Consider the following 24,118-nt stretch of genomic DNA (forward strand, 5'->3'; position numbering starts at 1 on the left):
CCCCCCTGCAGTGCACATGGTTTTGCCCAATTGCTAACTAAATTCCTGCTGCGATAAACTTGGAATTACCCCCAATGAGAGCGTGGATTAGAGTTTTTGCAGTGTCTTGTGTAAGGTATGGTCTTATTTTTTATGTTTTTTAGATGTATGTAGGAAGATTTAGAGACGGATTGAATGTGGGGAACAAAGGAGAGTTCAGAGTTGAGGATGACACCTAAGCAGCGAGCTTGTGGGGTAGGATTGATTGTCGAGTTCTCAACAGTGATAGAGATATCAGGTTGGTAATTACTATTGGCCGATGGAAATATAATTAACTCTGTTTTGGAAATATTAAGTTTGAGGTGGTGAGACAACATCCAAGAGGTAATGGTAGAAAGGCATCCAGTGACATGGACCAATATGGATGGTGACAAATCTGAGGAGGATAGATGGATAAGAGTATCATCCGCGTACAGATGATACTGAAATCCGAAAGAGCTGATTCTTTTGTCAAGAGATGAGGTATAGGTTGAAAAAAGCAAAGGACCTAAGACTGAGCCTTGCGGTACTCCAAATGATAGAGGTAGCGAAGAGGAGGTGGATTCAGAGAAGTTGACACTCAAAGAGCGATTAGATAGGTGGGATGAGAACCAAGAAAGGGGCGTGTCCTGAAGACCTAGAGATTGTAGTGTTTGTATCAGAGGCGTAAATTCATACGAGGAGCCCGGAGGCGAAATCGACAGTGGTGCCCCCCCTTCCCCGGTATGCATCAGTGCAGTTACAGCGGCACAGGTGAGAGGGCATAGCATGAAGTAATGTGATTGAAATGCAATCACATTACTTCTCAGTGATTGTCAGGATGGGCCGTTCACTAATGGTACATCCGGGCAAATAAAGAATATTTATTGCTGCAAATTGCTGTTATAAGGAATCTTTATTTTCAGGGGCTGGCCACAGATGATAGTAAATAGAGCCCTAAAAAATGTATTAACAATTAATGCACACATTGCACCATCAAACCCCCCCCCCCTCCAAAAAAAAAAAAAAATCACACCTGTCTTCTACGGGAAGAAATAAAATAAAACACACTGGGGCAGATGTATTAAACTGGAGAAGACTTAGGGAAGTGATAAATGCAAGGTGATAACACACCAGCCAATCAGCTCCCATATGTAAATTAACAGTTAGAAGCGGATTGCCTGGTGCATTATCACCTTGCACTTAACAATGCTTTATCACTGGTTTATCACTTCCTTATGCCTTCTCCAGGCTAACACATCTACCCCATTGTCCCCCAAAGGAAAAACATAAAACCACATTGTATGCCACAGGTAAAAAATAAAATCATATCGTCTTCCCCAGGAAAAAATAAATGAAAGCACATTGGGGGGAATTCAATTGTTTTCTGCACCCTCTGCTGGGCGTCTTTAACAATGGGAGACCGTCGGAGCTATTCAATTGATGCTTCGATGAGGCGCCCACTGCCGGTTAAGGCACCTGTTAACTCTGCGTTTAGCCACACAAAGCAGTTAAATCCGTCTAAAACACTTGAATGGGCATCCAGAGTCCTGGTTTGGGCGCTTTGGGCACCCAAAGTACAGAATTTTTAACACATTAAAAACACATTAAAAACACAGACAGTATTACCGATGGCGTAGCACTGACTTCAGGCCCACACTCTGCCTGAGGTATTATTACAGTGCTGCGTTGCCTCCTGCTTATCAGTGTCTTTGGCGTGTGGCTGCAGAAAGACATAGTGGCCGGCTCCGGATCGCTTAGCTGGGTTATCAGATCAATATACCCCACACAGCACCTCCCAGACAGTTCCGGAGCCTGAAGAATAAAGTCTTGAGAGATGATGTCATCACCTCGAGAGGCCAGTAGCTCCGCGGCGGCTGTGTGTAGTGTGAGTCACTAGGAGGACTAAAGAAACTAATTGTGTATGTCATCTCCCAACCCCCTCCGCTGCCCGCCATCGGCAGATGGGTATAGTTTCAAATTATATGAAAGTCTTCTAACGGGGACTGGTGTGCTCCCACCCACCCCCTTTCGGCAGCTCTGCATTAGGGTGCGCACGCCTATGACTGCTGCTCTCCAACGTCCCGTACACACTCCGCAGGGTCAGACAGCCACACTGCTCTCCCAGCCGGCTCCCTATTCACACTCTGGGTCGCAGTTGGATGTAACATGACGTCCGTGACCAGAGTGCAGCAGACACCCTCGAGACCACAGGTGACAGAGCAGGAGCGCGCACCAGTGATGCTGACCGCCGCTCCACTCAATAGCTACAGTATCATAGCTGAATTGGTACGGACTGAAAGGGGACAACGGAGGAAGTGCCCCCCTTCAGTATCAGAAGAGAGTGGTCAAAGCAGAAGAGATCTAGAAAAATAAGAAGTGAGTAATGGCCTTTGAACTTAGCAGTGACCAGATCATTCACTACTTTATAGTCACTGCTCTCTCTGTGGAATGTTGGTAACGAAAGCCTGACTAAAGTGGGTCCAATAAATTGTGCGAGTTAAGAAAGTGTAGGCAATTCTCTCAAGTAGCCTGGAGGGGCATGGGAGCTGAGAGACGGGACAGTAGTTTGAGAGAGTGTTTTGGGTTGAAATTGTGTTTTTTCTGAATAGGACGAATCACTGCATGCTTGAACAGTGAAGGAAAGATTCCAGTAGAGAGAGAGAGAGAGATTACAGATGTTAGTTAAGGTTGGGATGAGCACAAGAGACAGAGCTTTACTGATTTGTGAGGGTATGGGATCATGAGGAGATGTAGTGGAGTAGGAGAATGAGAAGAGAGTGTTACTTCATCTTCATTTGTGGGATCAAATGAACAGAAAGTGCCAGAGGGTTCAGGTAGAGAATTGAGCAGGTTCCTGACTGAGGAAGAGCATACAATTTCATCTCTGATCTTATCAATCATGTCCTTGAAGTAGAAAGCAAGATCTTGCACATTGATAGTGGATGGTGGATTGGGTGAGGGAGAGTTCAGAAGTCATTTAAATGCATTAAAACGTTGCTTGGGGTTAGAGGCCTGAGCAGTGATGAGAGTTTGGAAATATGCTTGCTTGGCAGTGTCCAGGGCATTACGATAGCAGTGGTATATAGTCTTATACGTGAGGAAGTCGCTTGGTGTACGAGATTTACGCCACTGATGTTCAACTTTACGTGACCGTTTTTGTAGGTGTCTTGTTAATTTAGAACATCACAGTTGACATCTAGGCCTACGTGGAGTATGATGAGTAGTTGGAGCTACTTCATTAAGGGCTATTTCTGGGGTCTGGTTCAGGTGTGATACAGGGTTGCAGGGAAAATGAAGGCTGTAACTGCTTTGAAGAGAATACTATTGAGTGCAATGAAGAAAAGCAATTTGTGGTACATGGTGTGTTTGAAAAAAAATATAAGGTTATTTAGACCTAGAGTGTAGAGTGTAAAGAAGTTGCAATTGTTAAAGTTTAACATTCAAATACCTGTTTACCAGTGGTGTTCAGCTGTTCATTTTCAAACACTTAGTGTTATGAACAAATTGTGTATGTGAACACACATTGACCAGCACAGCTGACCCTATATTGCATCTAAAGAAATGCTATGACTAATTAATACAGGCTACCAGTGAGGCAAATGTTTACCTGATGAAATGTAAACATTTGCCCATGCAAACACCATGCCAGTGTGCATTCATTAACTATTCCTCACTGAGGAAAAGTTGAAGTACAATTATTTATAAATGCATTCAAATCGTATTACAAATGTTGCCAAGCATAAACTGGTTGCATAGTTTTCACATAGTGAGGATAGATATGTACTATGGCAGTATGAGGGGAAACTGCATACTGACACGTGTTCTGAGTGTGGCTGGAGGGATCCGTCCACACAGGGGAGAAAAAAAAGCAGAGTTACCACACCTAATGGCTGCAGAGAGGAGACAGTCCAGATGGGACTCTATAATCAAGTGAGGCTGATGACTGTGTATCCAGTCCAAGTGGGATTGTGTGTGCTACCCTGGTGAGACAGACCCTAGGTGGTAGTGGGACAGTCAGAATGGAACAGACTGGTGGTCAGGGTCAGTCCTGGAGGATACAGGCAGATCCCTAATTTTCTGACCCTGTTCTTGTGAAACTGTGGAAGCAAAAACCAGCCCAAAGCCTGGGTTACCCTGCAGGAAGCAGGATTGACGCTGTGTATGTGAGAAGCCATGCAATTCTGACTATGGCCCTCATTCCGAGTTGATCGCTCGCTAGCTGCTTTTAGCAGCAGTGCAAACGCTAAGCCGCCACCCTCTGGGAGTGCATCTTAGCTTAGCAGAAGTGCGAACGAAAGAATCGCAGCGCTGCTACAAAAAAAGATGGTGCAGTTTCAGAGTAGCTCGAGACTTACTCCTAGCTAGTGATCACTGCAGTCTGTTTAGTTCCTGTTTTGACGTCACGAAGACGCCCTACGTTCAGCCAGCCACTCCCCCGTTTCCCTAGGCACGCCTGCGTTTTTCAACACACTCCCGGAAAACGGTCAGTTACCTCCCAGAAACGCCCCATTCCTGTCAATCACTCACCGATCAGCAGTGAGACTGAAAAGCGTCGCTAGACCTTGTGTGAAACTGCATCGGCTTTTGTGAAAGTACGTCGCACGTGTGCACTGCGCGCCATACGCATGCGCAGAAGTGCCACGTTTTTGCCTGATCGCTGCGCTGCGAACAAAGGCAGCTAGCGATCAACTCGGAATGACCCCCTATAACCTGTGATAGACAGGACGGAGACTTTTCATTTTAAAGACATTATGTTTGCAGATTTGCTGCCTAAGTTTATTGTGTTGCGAAGAAGTGAGTCAGTACCCTGAATGGGGACTAGGCGTTTGTTACTTTCTGTTCTCTTGTGTAGTTCCATTTATGCTGAAAGCTCCATTCCGTTCATTTTCCTAAAAAGCTGTGCTGGATCCTATTTGAGCACCTAGACCAGGCCTGGCCAACCTGTGGCTCTCCAGCTGTTGTAAAACTACACATCCCAGCATGCTATGCCACAGTCTTAGCATTTCCTAATGCAAAAGTGTAGACGGGCATGCTGGGACTTGTAGTTTCACAAACAGCTGGAGAGCCACAGGTTGGCCAGGCCTGACCTAGACACTGCACAAATTCACCCTTTACCTAGCTAATTACCCCATGTTATCACAGCAGATACATTAGAAATTACAAAGAAGTTCATCTGTAGTTGAATTAGTTCAATGTTTTTCATTCAATTTTCATCCAGTTTAAACACAGGCTAAGTGCAGGCTATAGATATTAAAATAAGATTTTACTCACCGATAAATCTATTTCTCGTAGTCCGTAGTGGATGCTGGGACTCCGTAAGGACCATGGGGAATAGCGGCTCCGCAGGAGACAGGGCACAAGAATAAAAGCTTTAGGATCAGGTGGTGTGCACTGGCTCCTCCCCCTATGACCCTCCTCCAAGCCTCAGTTAGGATACTGTGCCCGGACGAGCGTACATAATAAGGAAGGATATTGAATCCCGGGTAAGACTCATACCAGCCACACCAATCACACCGTACAACTCGTGATCTGAACCCAGTTAACAGTATGATAAACGAAAGGAGCCTCTGAAAAGATGGCTCACAACAATAATAACCCGAATTTTTGTAACAATAACTATATACAAGTATTGCAGACAATCCGCACTTGGGATGGGCGCCCAGCATCCACTACGGACTACGAGAAATAGATTTATCGGTGAGTAAAATCTTATTTTCTCTGACGTCCTAGTGGATGCTGGGACTCCGTAAGGACCATGGGGATTATACCAAAGCTCCCAAACGGGCGGGAGAGTGCGGATGACTCTGCAGCACCGAATGAGAGAACTCCAGGTCCTCCTCAGCCAGGGTATCAAATTTGTAGAATTTAGCAAACGTGTTTGCCCCTGACCAAGTAGCTGCTCGGCAAAGTTGTAAAGCCGAGACCCCTCGAGCAGCCGCCCAAGATGAGCCCACTTTCCTTGTGGAATGGGCTTTTACAGATTTTGGCTGTGGCAGGCCTGCCACAGAATGTGCAAGCTGAATTGTACTACAAATCCAACGAGCAATCGTCTGCTTAGAAGCAGGAGCACCAAGCTTGTTGGGTGCATACAGGATAAACAGCGAGTCAGATTTTCTGACTCCAGCCGTCCTGGAAACATATATTTTCAGGGCCCTGACTACGTCAAGCAACTTGGAGTCCTCCAAGTCCCTAGTAGCCGCAGGTACCACAATAGGTTGGTTCATGTGAAATGCAGAAACCACCTTAGGGAGAAATTGAGGACAAGTCCTCAATTCAGCCCTGTCAGAATGAAAAATTAAGTAAGGGCTTTTATATGATAAAGCCGCCAATTCTGACACACGCCTGGCTGAAGCCAGGGCTAACAGCATCGACACCTTCCATGTGAGATATTTTAAGTCCACAGTGGTGAGTGGTTCAAACCAATGTGACTTTAGGAAACTCAAAACAACATTGAGATCCCAAGGTGCCACTGGAGGCACAAAAGGAGGCTGTATATGCAGTACCCCTTTTACAAATGTCTGAACTTCAGGCACGGAAGCCAGTTCTTTCTGGAAGAAAATCGACAGGGCCGAAATTTGAACCTTAATGGACCCTAATTTTAGGCCCATAGACAGTCCTGTTTGCAGGAAATGGAGGAAACGACCCAGTTGAAATTCCTCTGTAGGGGCCTTCTTGGCCTCACACCACGCAACATATTTTCGCCAAATGCGGTGATAATGTTTTGCGGTTACATCCTTCCTGGCTTTGATCAGGGTAGGGATGACTTCATCTGGAATGCCTTTTTCCTTCAGGATCCGGCGTTCAACCGCCATGCCGTCAAACGCAGCCGCGGTAAGTCTTGGAACAGACAAGGCCCCTGCTGGAGCAGGTCCTTTCTTAGAGGTAGAGGCCACGGGTCTTCCGTGAGCATCTCTTGAAGTTCCGGGTACCAAGACCTTCTTGGCCAATCCGGAACCACGAGTATAGTTCTTACTCCTCTCCTTCTTATGATTCTCAGTACTTTTGGTATGAGAGGCAGAGGAGGGAACACATACACTGACTGGTACACCACGGTGTTACCAGAGCGTCCACCGCTATTGCCTGAGGGTCCCTTGACCTGGCGCAATACCTGTCTAGTTTTTTGTTTAGACGGGACGCCATCATGTCCACCTTTGGTTTTTCCCAACGGTTTACAATCAGGTGGAAGACTTCTGGGTGAAGTCCCCACTCTCCCGGGTGAAGGTCGTGTCTGCTGAGGAAGTCTGCTTCCCAGTTGTCCACTCCCGGAATGAACACTGCTGACAGTGCTATCACATGATTTTCCGCCCAGCGAAGAATCCTTGCAGCTTCTTTATATGAAGAGATGTTTCCATGCTTGACCACAAACCCTGGAAATTTCTTCCCTGTGTGACTGCTCCCCAGCCTCTCAGGCTGGCATCCGTGGTCACCAGGATCCAATCCTGAATGCCAAATCTGCGGCCCTCTAGTAGATGAGCACTCTGCAGCCACCACAGAAGAGACACCCTTGTCCTTGGCGACAGGGTTATCCGCTGATGCATCTGAAGATGCGATCCGGACCATTTGTCCAGTAGATCCCACTGAAACGTTCTTGCATGGAATCTTCCGAATGGAATCGCTTCGTAAGAAGCCACCATTTTTCCCAGGACCCTCGTGCACTGATGCACTGACACCTGGCCTGGTTTTAGGAGGTTCCTGACTAGCTCGGATAACTCCCTGGCCTTCTTCTCCGGGAGAAACACCTTCTTCTGAACTGTGTCCAGAATCATTCCTAGGAACAGTAGACGTGTCGTTGGAATCAGCTGCGATTTTGGAATATTTAGGATCCACCCGTGCTGACGTAACACTACCTGAGATAGTGCTACTCCGACTTCTAACTGTTCCCTGGACCTTGCCCTTATCAGGAGATCGTCCAAGTAAGGGATAATTAAGATGCCTTTTCTTCGAAGAAGAATCATCATTTCGGCCATTACCTTGGTAAAGACCCGAGGTGCCGTGGACAACCCAAACGGCAGCGTCTGAAACTGATAATGACAGTTTTGTACTACAAACCTGAGGTACCCTTGGTGAGAAGGGTAGATTGGGACGTGGAGATAAGCATCTTTGATGTCCAGAGACACCATATAGTCCCCTTCTTCCAGGTTCGCTATCACTGCTCTGAGTGACTCCATCTTGAATTTGAACCTTTTTATGTAAGTGTTCAAGGATTTCAGATTTAAAATTGGTCTCACCGAGCCGTCCGGCTTCGGTACCACAAACAGCGTGGAATAATACCCCTTTCCCTGTTGTAGGAGGGGTACCTTGATTATCACCTGCTGGGAATACAGCTTGTGAATGGCTTCCAAAACTGCCTCCCTGTCGGAGGGAGACTTTGGTAGAGCAGACTTCAGGAACCGGCGAGGGGGAAACGCCTCGAATTCCAGTTTGTACCCCTGCGATACTACCTGTAGAATCCAGGGGTCCACTTGCGAGTGAGCCCACTGCGCGTTGAAATTCTTGAGACGGGCCCCCACCGTCTCTGAGTCTGCTTGTAAAGAACCAGCGTCATGCTGAAGACTTGGCAGAAGCAGGGGAGGGCTTCTGCTCCTGGGAAGCGGCTGCATGGTGCAGTCTTTTTCCTCTTCCTCTGCCCCGGGGCAGAAATGAGTGGCCTTTTGCTCGCTTGTACTTATGGGAACGAAAGGACTGAGTTTGAAAAGACGGTGTCTTTTTCTGCTGATGTGAGGTGACCTGGGGTAAAAAGGTGGACTTTCCAGCCGTTGCCGTGGCCACCAGGTCCGATAGACCAGCCCCAAATAACTCCTCCCCTTTATACGGCAATACTTCCATATGTCGTTTGGAATCCGCATCCCCTGACCACTGTTGCGTCCATAATGCTCTTCTGGCAGAAATGGACATAGCACTTACTCTTGATGCCAGGGTGCAAATATCCCTCTGTGCATCACGCATATATAGTAATGCATCCTTCAAATGCTCTATAGTTAACAATATTATTGTCCCTGTCCAGGGTATCAATATTTTCAGTCAGGGAATCCGACCACGCGACTCCAGCACTGCACATCCAGGCTGAAGCGATAGCTGGTCGCAGTATAACACCAGTATGTGTGTATATACTTTTTAGGATATTTTCCAGCCTTCTATCAGCTGGTTCTTTGAGGGTGGCCGTATCAGGAGACGGTAACGCTACTTGTTTAGATAAACGTGTGAGCGCTTTATCTACCCTAGAGGGTGTTTCCCAACGCGCCCTAACCTCTGGCGGGAAAGGATATAGTGCCAATAATTTATTAGAAATTAGCAGTTTTTTGTCGGGGGAAACCCACGCTTTATCACACACCTCATTTAATTCATCTGACTCAGGAAAAACTATTGGTAGTTTTTTCACACCCCACATAATACCCTTCTTTGTGGTACTTGTAGTGTCAGAAATGTTCAATGCCTCCTTCATTGCCGTGATCATGTAACGTGTGGCCCTACTGGACATTACGTTTGTCTCCTCACCGTCGACACTAGACTCAGTAATTGTGTCTGGGTCTGTGTCGACCCACTGAGGTAACGGGCGTTTTAGGGCCCCTGACGGTGTCTGAGACGCCTGGACAGGCACTAATTGATTTGCCGGCTGTCTCATGTCGTCAACAGTTTTTTGCAAAGTGCTGACATTGTCACGTAATTCTTTAAATACGATCATCCAGTCAGGTGTCGACTCCCTAGGGGGTGACATCACTAACCCAGGCAATTGCTCCGCCTCCACATCATTTTCCTCCTCATACATGTCGACACACACGTACCGACACACAGCACACACACCGGGAATGCTCTGATAGAGGACAGGACCCCACCAGCCCTTTGGAGAGACAGAGAGAGAGTTTGCCAGCACACACCAAGCGCTATATATATATATATATATATATATATATATATATATATATATATATATATATATATATATATATATATACACAGGTTGAGTCTCCCTTATCCAAAATGCTTGGGACCAGAGGTATTTTGGATATCGGATTTTTCCGTATTTTGGAATAATTGCATACCATAATGAGATATCATGGCGATGGGACCCAAGTCTAAGCACAGAATGCATTTATGTTTCATATACACCTTATACACACAGTCTGAAGGTCATTTTAGCCAATATTTTTTATAACTTTGTACATTAAACAAAGTGTGTCTACATTCACACAATTCATTTATGTTTCATATACACCTTATAAACACAGCTTGAAGGTCATTTAATACAATATTTTAATAACTTTGTGTATTAAACAAAGTTTGTGTACATTGAGTCATCAAAAAACAAAGGTTTCACTATCTCACTCTCACTCAAAAAAGTCCGTATTTCGGAATATTCCGTATTTCGGAATATTTGGATATGGGATACTCAACCTGTACAGGGATAACCTTATATAAGTGTTACTCCCTTTTATAGCTGCTGTTTTTATTATTAGCTGCCAATAGTGCCCCCCCTTCTCTTTTTTACCCTGATTCTGTAGCAGGTCTGCAGGGGAGAGTCAGGGAGCCGTCCTTCCAGCGAAGCTGTGAGGGAAAATGGCGCTTGTGTGCTGAGGAGATAGGCTCCGCCCCTTCACGACGTCCTTATCTCCCGCTCTTTTCTGGAAAAATGGCAGGGGTTAAATACATCCATATAGCCCAGGAGCTATATGTGATGTATTTCTTTTTGCCAACCTAAGGTATATCTGTTATATTGCGTCTCAGGGCGCTCCCCCCCCAGCGCCCTGCACCCTCAGTGACCGGAGTGTGAAGTGTGCTGAGAGCAATGGCGCACAGCTGCGGTGCTGTGCGCTACCTTAGTTGAAGACAGGACCGTCTTCTGTCGCCGATTTCACCGGACCTCTTCGCTCTTCTGGCTCTGCAAGGGGGCCGGCGGCGCGGCTCCGGGACCCATCCAGGCTGAACCTGTGATCGTCCCTCTGGAGCTAATGTCCAGTAGCCTAAGAAGCCCAATCCACTCTGCACGCAGGTGAGTTCGCTTCTTCTCCCCTTAGTCCCTCGATGCAGTGAGCCTGTTGCCAGCAGGACTCACTGAAAATAAAAAACCTAAAATAAACTTTTATTCTAAGCAGCTCAGGAGAGCCACCTAGCCTGCACCCTTCTCGTTCGGGCACAAAAATCTAACTGAGGCTTGGAGGAGGGTCATAGGGGGAGGAGCCAGTGCAAACCACCTGATCCTAAAGCTTTTATTCTTGTGCCCTGTCTCCTGCGGAGCCGCTATTCCCCATGGTCCTTACGGAGTCCCAGCATCCACTAGGACGTCAGAGAAATTGTAATTGTCACACTTAGTATTTTCACACTATGAATTCTGCACACTGCCTATATCAGTCAAGGCAATTTAGCCTCCTATCCCTTCATATGTAGAGCTACAAACGTCACTAACTGAAAGCCTGTATTATGGGGGTCATTCCGACCCGATCACTCGCTGCAGTTTATCGCAGCGCAGCGATCGGGTCGGAACTGCGCATGCGCTGGCACCACAGTGCGCTGGCGCATGCCGGACAGCCGTAGGCTGTCGTTCCCTAGCGATCGCCTCTGCCTGATTGGCCGCCGTTTTGGGGGTGCAGTCCGGCCAACGCAGTCATGGCCAGGACCGTGCGGTGCGGTGAGCAGCTGCTGTGTGACGTCACACACAGGCACTGCGACCAGCTGTAGCGATGAGCGGCTACGGTCAACTCGGAATGACCCCCCCTATGACCACTGATGCAGCAGTGTTATATACCTTGTCCATGTCCTGCAATGTTCTGTGCTGTAGTTGTTTTGTTCACACTGTTTCTGTACTTTGTAAGGCGCCGCGGACCCCTTGTAGCACCATATAAAAGGATAATAATTATAATAACCATAGTAATAACATTAATAATAATAATAATTTTTCTAGCTTCCTTCGGAGCGTTTACCCCTGAATACAACAAAGCTCTACAGTGGTTTCTGCGCTTGTGTCGTATCCCACAACAGGAGTAAAAATGTTGGTCATGCAGAAGTTGCAAGAGGGTACGTAGAAGCCAATAGAATAAAGCAATCTGAAGGTGGAAAACCAGATGCACCAGTAACTCCTTTGCCAGGAGAGCAGCCACCAATAGCTGCTGTCACATGCACTATTATACAGGAACAGACGTCAACCCTGTCAGTAAGGGAATGCGGGTGATACTACTTCACAACACGCCTAAAAAATGAGAGAGACTGGGCACAAGAAGTGCTGTCCTGGAGGATTCCCCCCCCCCCCCCCCCCCCCCCAGGACAGAGCCCTCCAGGAGACTGTAATAGGAAACATCGTCACAGAAAGATCATTGCTTGCAAAACTTTCTCCCACGTCCAATAGGGGTCACCGGAGATAACGCTGGGTATCCCATCCTATTGGCCGGCACGTGTGTTTGATAGAACAGAGAGAACTGTGTACCACAAATCATTTCCGCTACGGTTTCTCCCTTCTCCGCCAGTAAGACTGACATTGTTCTGGTAACATGGGCAATCCTATAACATATTAAAGTGTGGAGACTTACAGAAAGAGTCTGTACTCCCTCCAATCACATGCAGAAAGGTCACTATAATAATATAGTGAGAAATTGCATTTTCCCCAAAAGTTCAAAACAAGGAAGGGCCAAGGCCATCAAAACACATTTGGGATCCAATTGGATGGACTCATAATAAGACTTGTCCAGTAAGTGACGTAGACTGCAAAAGAGGAGGCCAACTTGACATGGGAAGTACTAGCAGTCACGCCCATTTCTTCTAGGCCACAGGTTCTCAAACTCGGTCCTCAGGACCCCACACAGTGCATGTTTTGCAGGTCTCCTCACAGAATCGCAAGTGAAATAATTAGCTCCACCTGTGAACCTTTTAAAATGTATCTGAGAGTAATTAATACACCTGTGCACTTGCTGGGTTACCTGCAAAACATGCACTGTGTGGGGTCCTGAGGACCGAGTTTGAGAACCCCTGTTCTAGGCCAATTGTATGATATCATCCAGAATGTCTGGGACTTTGTTGCAATCCAATCCAGACCAAGAGCTAAAGGTCTATTATACCATAAGAATAATCCAGACACTCCCATGAAATATTCTATGATCATAGGAACCATCACCATATGGAGGGAACGCATAACCCAGTGGGAAAGCCCATATTTGGGATAAGCACATAATTCATTCGGGCAGTCTTTGGAATTAGCAGAGTAACATTCCTCTGTCTTCTTGCTCATGATCAGGCCTAAGGCAGAGAGACCCCATCTCTGTGCAATATAGGACGTTCTGCTTGATCCAGAGCTGCCCGACAGGGCTCACTTACTACTCCTGTTAAGTAGCTCAAAGATGAACTGCGGAGAATGGGACCAAACTCACTTCCAACCAACACCATCATCTTCTTCCCAATGGTGTAATCTTACGTTCCTGGTTCTGCCGGTGACGCTCGTCCTGTTGTATGACTGGCACATGCATGCCTCCTGACTATCCTGCCCCTGGCGTGCTTCAGCCCTTTCCAGATAGACAGAGGTGATCTGCAATCTTTTGATGGCTTCTCCCGTTGGCTTAGCCGGAGCCATAATGATGCTGTTACTCCAGTATTTACTAAGTATTTTTTTCAAGTGTCCATTAATCTCAGTATCCGAGGTCCGTCTTTGTGATGGTATCGGAATACCCACAATCGGGATCCTGGCGGTCAGAATCCTGATGGATCCCGGTACGTATTTTACCCTTAACACTAGCCTTAAGTATACCCTTCCGCAACCCTACTGTCCCCTTCTGCTGCCTAATCCTGTCTCCTCCAGCAGCTTAACCCAAACCCTCTTCTCTCTCCGCATAACGCTAAAGCGCCCTACACACTGGGCGACGGCAGCAATATGGACGATGAACGATCTGAAGGATGATCGTTATCGTCCAAATTGTTTTGCATTGAAAAACGACGGTGCCGAACATCGTTCATCGTTGGTGGCTACACACTGAGCGATATGAACGATTTCTCGTTCATTACTGAACGAGATCGTTCATATCGCCAGCACACATCGCCAAGTGTGTAGGGCCCTTAACCATCCCCCTAGTGCTTAACCCTAACCCCAGTACTTAGCGCCGGGATTCCTCTGTCTGTATTCTATCGGCATCCTGACCGCATCTCCCGTCTTCCCAGGGGCAGGAAATTAATGCTAGCCAAGTGTGCGCAGCGTCCGATGTGTGACCTGGGACTATGCACGCTCAGAAGCATAAATCTGCCTGTGCGCACTCGCAAACATTCTGCATCCATCGGCCCTTATGGACGGAGAGGTGGAAAGTGGGCGGGACGGGACTCTCAGAAAAGCAAAGATCAACACACATGCGCCCCATGCAGACAAGCCAGTAAGTGGTTTTATATATAATAACAGGTCAATATATCAGGTGCAAATCCTGTATAATAAAACAACACGCTGATCATTTACAAGTAAATACTTATTTGTATACGTAGCTCCCAATAAATAATCTGTAATTATTTGGGACTAAATGACCAAATAATGAGAGCGCAATGCAAATATAATATTTAAACAATTTAGTATAATCTAATGAAAAATGCACCAGTGGCAATTTTAAGAGAAATTAAAACACACACATAAATATTTGCAATTAGCACAGTAGTCCCACTGACCATTAGAGAATGTGTGTATATTCATATATGCGTGTATACACACAGAAAGAGGCTCCGTTACAAGTCCTGTTGGGATAAAGGTGGTCATTCCGAGTTATTCGCTCGCTAGTAGTTTTTAGCAGCCGTGCAAACGCTATGCCGCCGCCCACTGGGAGTGTATCTTAGCTTAGCAGAAGTGCGAACGAAAGGATCGCTGAGCGGCGGCAAAGTTTTTTTGTGCAGTTTTAGAGTAGCTCAAAACCTACTCAGCGCTTGCGATCACTTCAGACTGTTCAGTTCCTATTTTGACGTCACAAACACGCCCTGTGTTCGCCCGGCCACGACTGCGTTTTTCCTGGCACGACCGAAAACGGTCAGTTGACACCCAGAAACGCCATCTTCCTGTCAATCACTCTGCGGCCAGCAGTGTGACTGAAATGCTTCGCTAGACCTTGTGTGAAACTACATCCGCCATTGTGAAAGTACGTCGCGCGTGCGCATTGCGCCGCAAGCGCAGAAGTGCCGTTTTTTGGCCTCATCGCTGCACAGCGAATGAATGCAGCTACTGATCAACTCGGAATGACCCCCAAAGTCACGATACAGGAGTCCGTTCCACTCACCAGGGTTAATAGGAACAGCTCCTTGGCACTTATTCCATATGTATCAAGCTGCACTTTAAAGCCTGCGCTATGCTCCACCTCCCACTTTAGGGGGTCTATTTACTAAGCCTTGGATGGAGATAAAGTCACTGGAGATAAAGTACCAGCCAATCAGCTCCTAAGTGACATTTTTCAAACCGAGCCTGTGACATGGCAGCTAGGAGCTGATTGGCTGGTACTTTATCTCCATCCAAGTAAATTTAGCACATCTACGATCAGTTACTCTCACATGCGGAGGGATGACCAGCACAGGGCTCATCCGCCCCGCATGTCAGGCTCTTTCGTACCCGTCGAGTAGCTCCCTGTCTGCAAATCCTAGTTGCGCTGGCAGGCGGCTACCCGCCGCGTCCCAGGTCACAGCGGCTGCGTGTGATGTCACTCAGCCGCTGTGGTCCGCCCCCGCAATGGTCTGGACACGCCTGCGTTGTCTGGATCGCGCCCCACCAACCGCATTCTAACGATGTTGGCATGCCCCCTCAATGAGGTAGAGGCGATCACAGCCCTGGGGTGCTTTAAGCATGTCACCGGGCCTCCCAGGGTGCGCAACATATTACAGAACAGCGAGGTGCAACAGGAGCGTCTCACACCCAGAACAGCCGCCGTGCACAGTCTATGATCTCCCATTCTGTCCGGCAATGTGATAGATGTCACATTATAGAAGAGCGAACATCACTGACCTGCACTGGACTCTGGGAGGAATTCCTGCAGCCCCCGATGATCACCAGCATCCAGCTCTACACCGGCCTCAGTTCCTGTGTATGACAATAAGCAGACAGTGTTACACACAGACACACATAGGCAGAGACAGAAGGGGCAGTGTCTGTGTAGTAGTCATTATTCCTATATGTTACACTGACAGTGACAGGAGGAATATCCGGCCATACGTGTTCCCATATGTTACACTGACAGTGACAGGAGGAATATCCGGCCACACGTGTTCCCATATGTTACACTGACAGTGACAGGAGGAATATCCGGCCACACGTGTTCCCATATGTTACACTGACAGTGACAGGAGGAATATCCGGCCATACGTGTTCCCATATGTTACACTGGCAGTGACAGGAGGAATATCCGGCCACACGTGTTCCCATATGTTACACTGACAGTGACAGGAGGAATATCCGGCTATACGTGTTCCCATATGTTACACTGACAGTGACAGGAGGAATATCCGGCCATACGTGTTCCCATATGTTACACTGACAGTGACAGGAGGAATATCCGGCCACACGTGTTCTCATATGTTACACTGACAGTGACAGGAGGAATATCCGGCCACACGTGTTCCCATATGTTACACTGACAGTGACAGGAGGAATATCCGGCCACACGTGTTCCCATATGTTACACTGACAGTGACAGGAGGAATATCCGGCCACACGTGTTCCCATATGTTACACTGACAGTGACAGGAGTAATAACCGGCCACACGTGTTCTCATATGTTACACTGACAATGACAGGAGGAATATCCGGCCACACGTGTTCTCATATGTTACACTGACAGTGACAGGAGGAATATCCGGCCACACGTGTTCTCATATGTTACACTGACAGTGACAGGAGGAATATCCGGCCACACGTGTTCCCATATGTTACACTGACAGTGACAGGAGGAATATCCGGCCACACGTGTTCCCATATGTTACACTGACAGTGACAGGAGTAATAACCGGCCACACGTGTTCTCATATGTTACACTGACAATGACAGGAGTAATAACCGGCCACACGTGTTCTCATATGTTACACTGACAGTGACAGGAGGAATATCCGGCCACACGTGTTCTCATATGTTACACTGACAGTGACAGGAGGAATATCCGGCCACACGTGTTCTCATATGTTACACTGACAGTGACAGGAGGAATATCCGGCCACACGTGTTCCCATATGTTACACTGACAGTGACAGGAGGAATATCCGGCCACACGTGTTCCCATATGTTACACTGACAGTGACAGGAGGAATATCCGGCCACACGTGTTCCCATATGTTACACTGACAGTGACAGGAGGAATATCCGGCCACACGTGTTCTCATATGTTACACTGACAGTGACAGGAGGAATATCCGGCCACACGTGTTCCCATATGTTACACTGACAGTGACAGGAGGAATATCCGGCCACACGTGTTCCCATATGTTACACTGACAGTGACAGGAGGAATATCCGGCCACACGTGTTCCCATATGTTACACTGACAGTGACAAGAGGAATATCCGGCCACACGTGTTCTCATATGTTACACTGACAGTAACAGGAGGAATATCCGGCCATACATGTTCCCATATGTTACACTGACAGTGACAGGAGGAATATCCGGCCACACGTGTTCCCATATGTTACACTGACAGTGACAGGAGGAATATCCGGCCACACGTGTTTTCATATGTTACACCGACAGTGACAGGAGGAATATCCGGCCACACGTGTTCCCATATGTTACACTGACAGTGACAGGAGGAATATCCGGCCACACGTGTTCCCATATGTTACACTGACAGTGACAGGAGGAATATCCGGCCACACGTGTTCCCATATGTTACACTGACAGTGACAGGAGGAAAATCCGGCCATACGTGTTGCCCACAGACAGTGTCTCTCTCACATACTTACTCTTCCTCCCACCACTGTATTCTATAGTTGTATGGAGGCAATAGCCAAATGCAGTATTACGTAAGAACAATTACCGGTCACCATAGCGATGAATATCTCAGTCCTAGCGACTAGATATATGGAGGAAGTACATCAGCCCCAGCAGTATAGGTGTCAGTTACACTTATAACCAGGGAAATTGGGATTGACATTTTTAAGTTTTGTGGTTGTATGTTTGGTCAGCCGGGTGCTATTTTGGGCCTTTCTATTTTTAACTCCCTGCATGTATCAAGGACAGGTCCTGTGTGGGGAGAAGAGAGGGATATCTGTGATGTGCTGCAAGATTACCCCAAAGGGAGTAGGGTGGGGGAGTGATAACGATCCTTCTGGTCTGGCATGCAAAACCAAGCAGAGACCCTCCCTTCCTGATAAGTATGTACTAAGGGGTACATTTACTAAGCAGTGATAAAAGTGGAGAAGTGAGCCAGTGGAGAAGTTGCTCATGGCCACCAATCAGCTGCTCTGTATACTTTTATAGTATGCAAATTATAAATGTTATGTCAATGCTGATAGGTTGCCATGGGCAACTTCTCCACTGGCTCACCTCTCTACTTTTATCACTGCTTATTAAATGTCCCCCTTAGTGTCCTAGTCAGAGGCAGGGAAGGGACAGGCACAGCCTACATGGGAATACATCCTCAGCTTTGGGACATTGGTAGATCATCTACAGGATCAGGGTGGCTCTTCTGTACAGTAAGTGAGATATAGGGAACGGTCTGCTTTATATTGACCAAAATGGTGGGAACGGGAAAAGGGGATTCTTACCAGGAATGGCACATTAAACCAATACCGGCTACAGTGGGTCTGCATGGGGGCTGTCCCGGGGCTCAGGGCCTCTGGGTATATGATGAAGCGTAGGTGTAACTGGATGGGATAATACCAGGTATCAGTGTCGGCTGTAACAGAACGGACCACTTACATCAGGAAGATCATGCAGATCGCCATGAGGGTCCACAGCCTACGTCACCTCCTTATAGTGAGTGGCCCATCAGCCCTCCTAATGAGGCATTACTGTACCCCTCTGACCTCCCTCCTACTCTCTATCCCAGCTCACCCCACAGACTACACGCTCCATTTATACTGTCAGCACTGCCGGGCAGGGCCCTCCTACCCTATTCTCCCCTCCTAGCTCTAACCCTATGTCCCCATCCCCCACCAGTGACTGTGATCTGTGAGTCCATTCATTTTAAAAAAAAAAGTATTTAACACCATCGAGGCTGCTGTAAAAATTTTATTTTATGGTAACCTTTGCTGGAGACAATCACCAACTTTTCCCCCAGCTTTGGCTGATATAGTTACTACCCCATAATATATGATCACACGTCCGACACTCAGACTTATGTGGTGCCTGCTCCCGGTGTCCGCAGACTCTTCCAGATCCTGTATATATTCCATATTAATGTAACATACTCACCCCCATATATTACACCCTACGCACCGCTGGGTCACAGTGGGGGTTATACGTTGGATTGGAGATGTTGCTACACCCGTCTATATTGTCATTATCACAGGAAATCCTTAGAGCCAGCATGATGCTGCATGAGAACCCCAGACCACAGAGACCTCTGTACATATCTCCTGTATGACAGCACTGTCTGTATGTCCGTCTCTCACCTGATCTGATCTCAGCAGGAACGTCCTCTTCTTTACATTGCTGGTAACACATCCCGTCTCCTGGCACAGCCTGTCATACAAGAACATGTGTCACATACGTGTCCCACCCACACGTTACACGGGACATCTCTATAGCAGTCACACACAGGGCGGGGACATGGGAATAACACAAGATCCTGCAATGCGAGACATGTGAGGAGCTGGGAGAGGTCAGCGCAGGTTCCTCTACCTGATAATCCTGGCTGATCATCCTGTTCTCTTCTCCCATACACCCCGGAGTATAGAGAGGGGTGTCACATGGGTCTGCGGGGTGTGTAGGGTTACACCCACCTGTGGGGAATAGACACAGATGTATAAATGATAACGCAGAAGAAGACCTCAGCTGATACACACACATTATAGTGACGGATATGATGGAGTAACATAGAACCAAAGTCCTGCAAATAAAACCTTATCCCGATCACTGCTAATGGTCCATTCTCCTGCAGCGCCGCAGTCAGCAGCGACGGGGAAATGTAGATTGTTATACTTACTGTGATGAGACCAGGGGAGGGGTATTGTACTACTACCCCTAACGCTACTTCCACAGGACTACATTACACTGAGACTATGGGTGGGGAATATTTGTGATGTCTCATGTGTTACCCGGGGATTGCACTACTGATCTCTTAGAGGACACCACTGGGCTCTGACCTTCTTACATGCCGCCCGGTGGTCTGCCCTATCTCACCCCGATTACCAGGATTTCCCAGGCAGGAAGTAACAGGTGACGTCCCTGCATGTGACACAGCGTGTCAGGGGGTAATGCTGGGAGTGACTGGGACCTATCTGAGATCTGGAGGAAGGATAACTCCACCAGCACCTAATGTTCTCCCCTAGGACTGTGCTAGACTCTGTGGCAGGGGATCAGCAGGCGGTAACTGCACAGAACCTTCCTCCTTCCCATCTCCAGTAAGCAGAGACCATCACCCCTTGCTTTGGGCACCCCTGATAGGCAAGACTACCCATGGCCCCATCATACTGGTGGAGAGTTTGGCTGAGCGTCTGAACAAAGACTTGAACAGGAATCAGTGCAAGGAGGGCAGCAGTGCCCCTTACTACAGGATTACCCTCATACCATCTGGTCTCTCTCTGCCACATGGTGCGATACAGGACTGTGCTGCCTCTGGTCTTGTCTAGACTTTATTGGGTATATTAATGAGAATGTTTTTTAATGTGTTACAGAATGTAAGGGATTTATAGACTATTATATCACACTGGTTGTGGGTGTGTTATATGTGCAGTAAAGGTGTCATTGTACCCACTCTCCTCGTTACCTGTGTGATTGCTGAACCCTAGGATCCGGGCACACTTAGCAAACTCCGGATCTAACACCCGGTATCCTCACAGCCCTCACTGACCTGTGCCACAAGGGAGATGTGACTGATTGTGTACATCTCTGCCGTGCGCTACTTGTGTCCATTACACACCGGCGATAACACACAAGATACGTCACCAAACTGAGCTACACCTAAATCAGTCAGTGTGCGTGTAATATGTTACGTGTACATGTATGTAATGTCTTCTGGCTTGTGTACTGGGGAATTGGCTCAGTTGTGCTTTAGGCAACAAAAGCCGTAACATTAACATCAGTACTATTATTAATAACAACAGATCATTATAAAGCTAATGAATATACAAATGTCAGAGACGCCCCAGAGACCTGCAGCGCTGGGAATGGTCTCAGGTATAGAGGGCACCCCCAGCAGTCAGTGCGGCTGGTTATACAGAAGGTGTCTAGTTGGGGTCACCAGGTTCCTAAACCTCTGTGTGCGGCGCGGTGACATCAGAATGAAGAGACGTGTCACTGCATGGTAAAGATGGCGGCTGTGATGTACAACTGTCTCAGTATCTTGTCATGTGTTCCATGTTATAGCGCTGAGATAAGCTGCTCTTCCCTCCCATGCATGTAACGTCACATATAAGCCACATCTCCAGTAATATAAATACATCTCCCCATACAGCAATATTATATCCCCAGAGCGTCTGCGTCTCTCTCACCTGGGCTGATCTCAGCAGGAACGGCCTCTTCCTTACACTGCCGGTGATAAATCACGTGTCCCGGTTCATCCTGTCATACAAGAACATGTGTCACATACGTGTCCCACCCACACGTTACACGGGACATCTCTATAGGAGTCACACACAGGGCGGGGACATGGGAATAACACAATATCCTGCAATGTGAGGAGCGGATGTGTGAGGAGGAGAGGTCAGAGCAGGTTCCTCTACCTGATATTCCTGTGTCACAGTCCTGTTCTCTTCCTCTATACAGCCCGGAGAGTACAGAGGGGTCTCACAGGGGTCTGCGGGATTTCTAGAGCTGCACCCACCTGCGGGGAATGGAGACAGAACATTACATTACAGTAAGTATAGTGATTCTATGTACAGTCAGTGGGGAGGTGAGACAACCGCCTCCCCAGCACAGAGTACACTACATACACTAACAGGAAGTAGGCTCCTCCTCAGGCCCAGCACCGAGTACACTACATTCACCGACAGGAATTAGGCTCCTCCTCCTCAGGCCCAGCACCGAGTACACTACATTCACCGACAGGAATTAAGCTCCTCCTCTGGCTCAGCACTGACTACACTACATACACTGACAGGAATTAGGCTCCTCCTCAGGCCCAGCACTGAGTACACTACATACACTGACAGGAATTAGGCTCCTCCTCAGGCCCAGCACTGAGTACACTACATACACTGACAGGAATTAGGCTCCTCCTCAGGCCCAGCACTGAGTACACTACATACACTGACAGGAATTAGGATACAGCTGTACAATGTCTTCCCTGTGAGAGCTTAGTGAGGAAGGTGACTGACGTCATCCATCACCTGCCCCCTTAGCAGGCTGTGCTCTTATGTGTGCCAGCCCAGTGACCGGGTGCAGAGCGCAGCTCACCACAGCTCCCTACATCCAGTGTGATGAGAGACAGATACTGCCATAGCTCCAGAGCGCTGTCTCGTGCAGAGAGGCTGCCTGCCATTATGGCAGTGACCGGGTCACCCCTCTGGAGGTCTGACAGCAGGAGGAATGGGCGCCGGCAGTATGAGGCGCTGCCCAGCACCTATCCCCCCTTCCTAGCACACAGTGTCAGCAGCTGTAACACCGGCAGCAGCTGAAGCTAATGACACACTAATCAGTAACATAATAACCTAATGCTGCCATAGGTGCCACAGTACAGAGGGTCTTAATGTTCCTGCACTCCTACAGCCACCTCTATACCCCACAGTTCCAGCATCCACACAGTGCCCGCTCTCCTACAGCCACCTCTATACCCCACAGTTCCAGCATCCACACAGTGCCTGCACTCCTACAGCCACCTCTATACCCCACAGTTCCAGCATCCACACAGTGCCCGCTCTCCTACAGCCACCTCTATACCCCACAGTTCCAGCATCCACACAGTGCCCGGACTCCTACAGCCACCTCTATACCCCACAGTTCCAGCATCCACACAGTGCCCACTCTCCTACAGCCACCTCTATACCCCACAGTTCCAGCATCCACACAGTGCCCGGACTCCTACAGCCATCTCTATACCCCCCAGTTCCAGCATCCACACAGTGCCCGCTCTCCTACAGTCACCTCTATACCCCACAGTTCCAGCATCCAAACAGTGCTCGCTCTCCTACAGTCACCTCTATACCCCACAGTTCCAGCATCCACACAGTGCCCGCTCTCCTACAGCCACCTCTATACCCCACAGTTCCAGCGCCAACACAGTGCCTGGACTCCTACAGCCACCACTATACCCCCACAGTTCCAGCATCCACACAGTGCCCGCGCTCCTACAGCCACCTCTATACCCCACAGTTCCAGCATCCACACAGTGCCCACTCTCCTACAGCCACCTCTATACACCACAGTTCCAGCGCCAACACAGTGCCCGCGCTCCTACAGCCACCTCTATACCCCACAGTTTTACTGCCCCAACACAGTGCCCGGACTCCTACAGCCACCTCTATACCCCACAGTTCCAGCATCCACACAGTGCCCGCTCTCCTTCAGCCACCTCTATACCCCACAGTTCCAGCATCCACACAGTGCCCGGACTCCTACAGCCACCTCTGTACCCCACAGTTCCAGCATCCACACAGTGCCCGCTCTCCTTCAGCCACCTCTATACCCCACAGTTCCAGCATCCACACAGTGCCCGGACTCCTACAGCCACCTCTGTACCCCACAGTTCCAGCATCCACAATGGTGAAAAAGTTTTTTCTTGTTCTTAGAAATATATCTATAAACACTATAATCTTTATCACTGTACAGCAAATTATTACCTGCTCTGATACTGCTGCAATCTGACCGCTCTATAGCTACATATTGGGCCTGATTCAGACCTGATCGCTAGGCTGTGTTTTCATACAGCCTGTGATGAGGTCTAAACTGCGCATGCGCAGGTGCGTCACATGGGTACAAAGCGGATCGCCGCTCAGCGATGAGTTTGTGCGAAGAATCCATTCGCACGGGCGATTGCAAGGAGATGGACAGAAAAAGGGTGTTTGTGGTTGGCAATTGACCGTTTTCTGGGAGTGGTT

The 24,118-nt window shown here is 48.1% G+C and overlaps 1 protein-coding gene across 2 annotated transcripts in view; it reads right to left on the minus strand.

Moving 5' to 3' along the window:
* LOC134994916 (oocyte zinc finger protein XlCOF7.1-like) overlaps nt 1-24,118 on the minus strand; it is a 101,797-nt gene that overhangs the window by 71,978 nt on the left and 5,701 nt on the right. For both annotated transcript variants that reach the window (XM_063951026.1, XM_063951025.1), the window contains 5 exons: nt 21,806-21,906; nt 21,575-21,644; nt 19,764-19,864; nt 19,535-19,604; nt 15,938-16,012 (listed from right to left, as the gene is read on the minus strand). In XM_063951026.1, coding sequence (XP_063807096.1) covers nt 15,938-16,012; nt 19,535-19,604; nt 19,764-19,864; nt 21,575-21,644; nt 21,806-21,906 — 417 coding nt within the window. The remainder of the gene's footprint in view (nt 1-15,937; nt 16,013-19,534; nt 19,605-19,763; nt 19,865-21,574; nt 21,645-21,805; nt 21,907-24,118) is intronic.

Source organism: Pseudophryne corroboree, chromosome 2 (genome assembly GCF_028390025.1).
Source record: "Pseudophryne corroboree isolate aPseCor3 chromosome 2, aPseCor3.hap2, whole genome shotgun sequence".
Lineage (NCBI taxonomy): Eukaryota > Metazoa > Chordata > Amphibia > Anura > Myobatrachidae > Pseudophryne > Pseudophryne corroboree.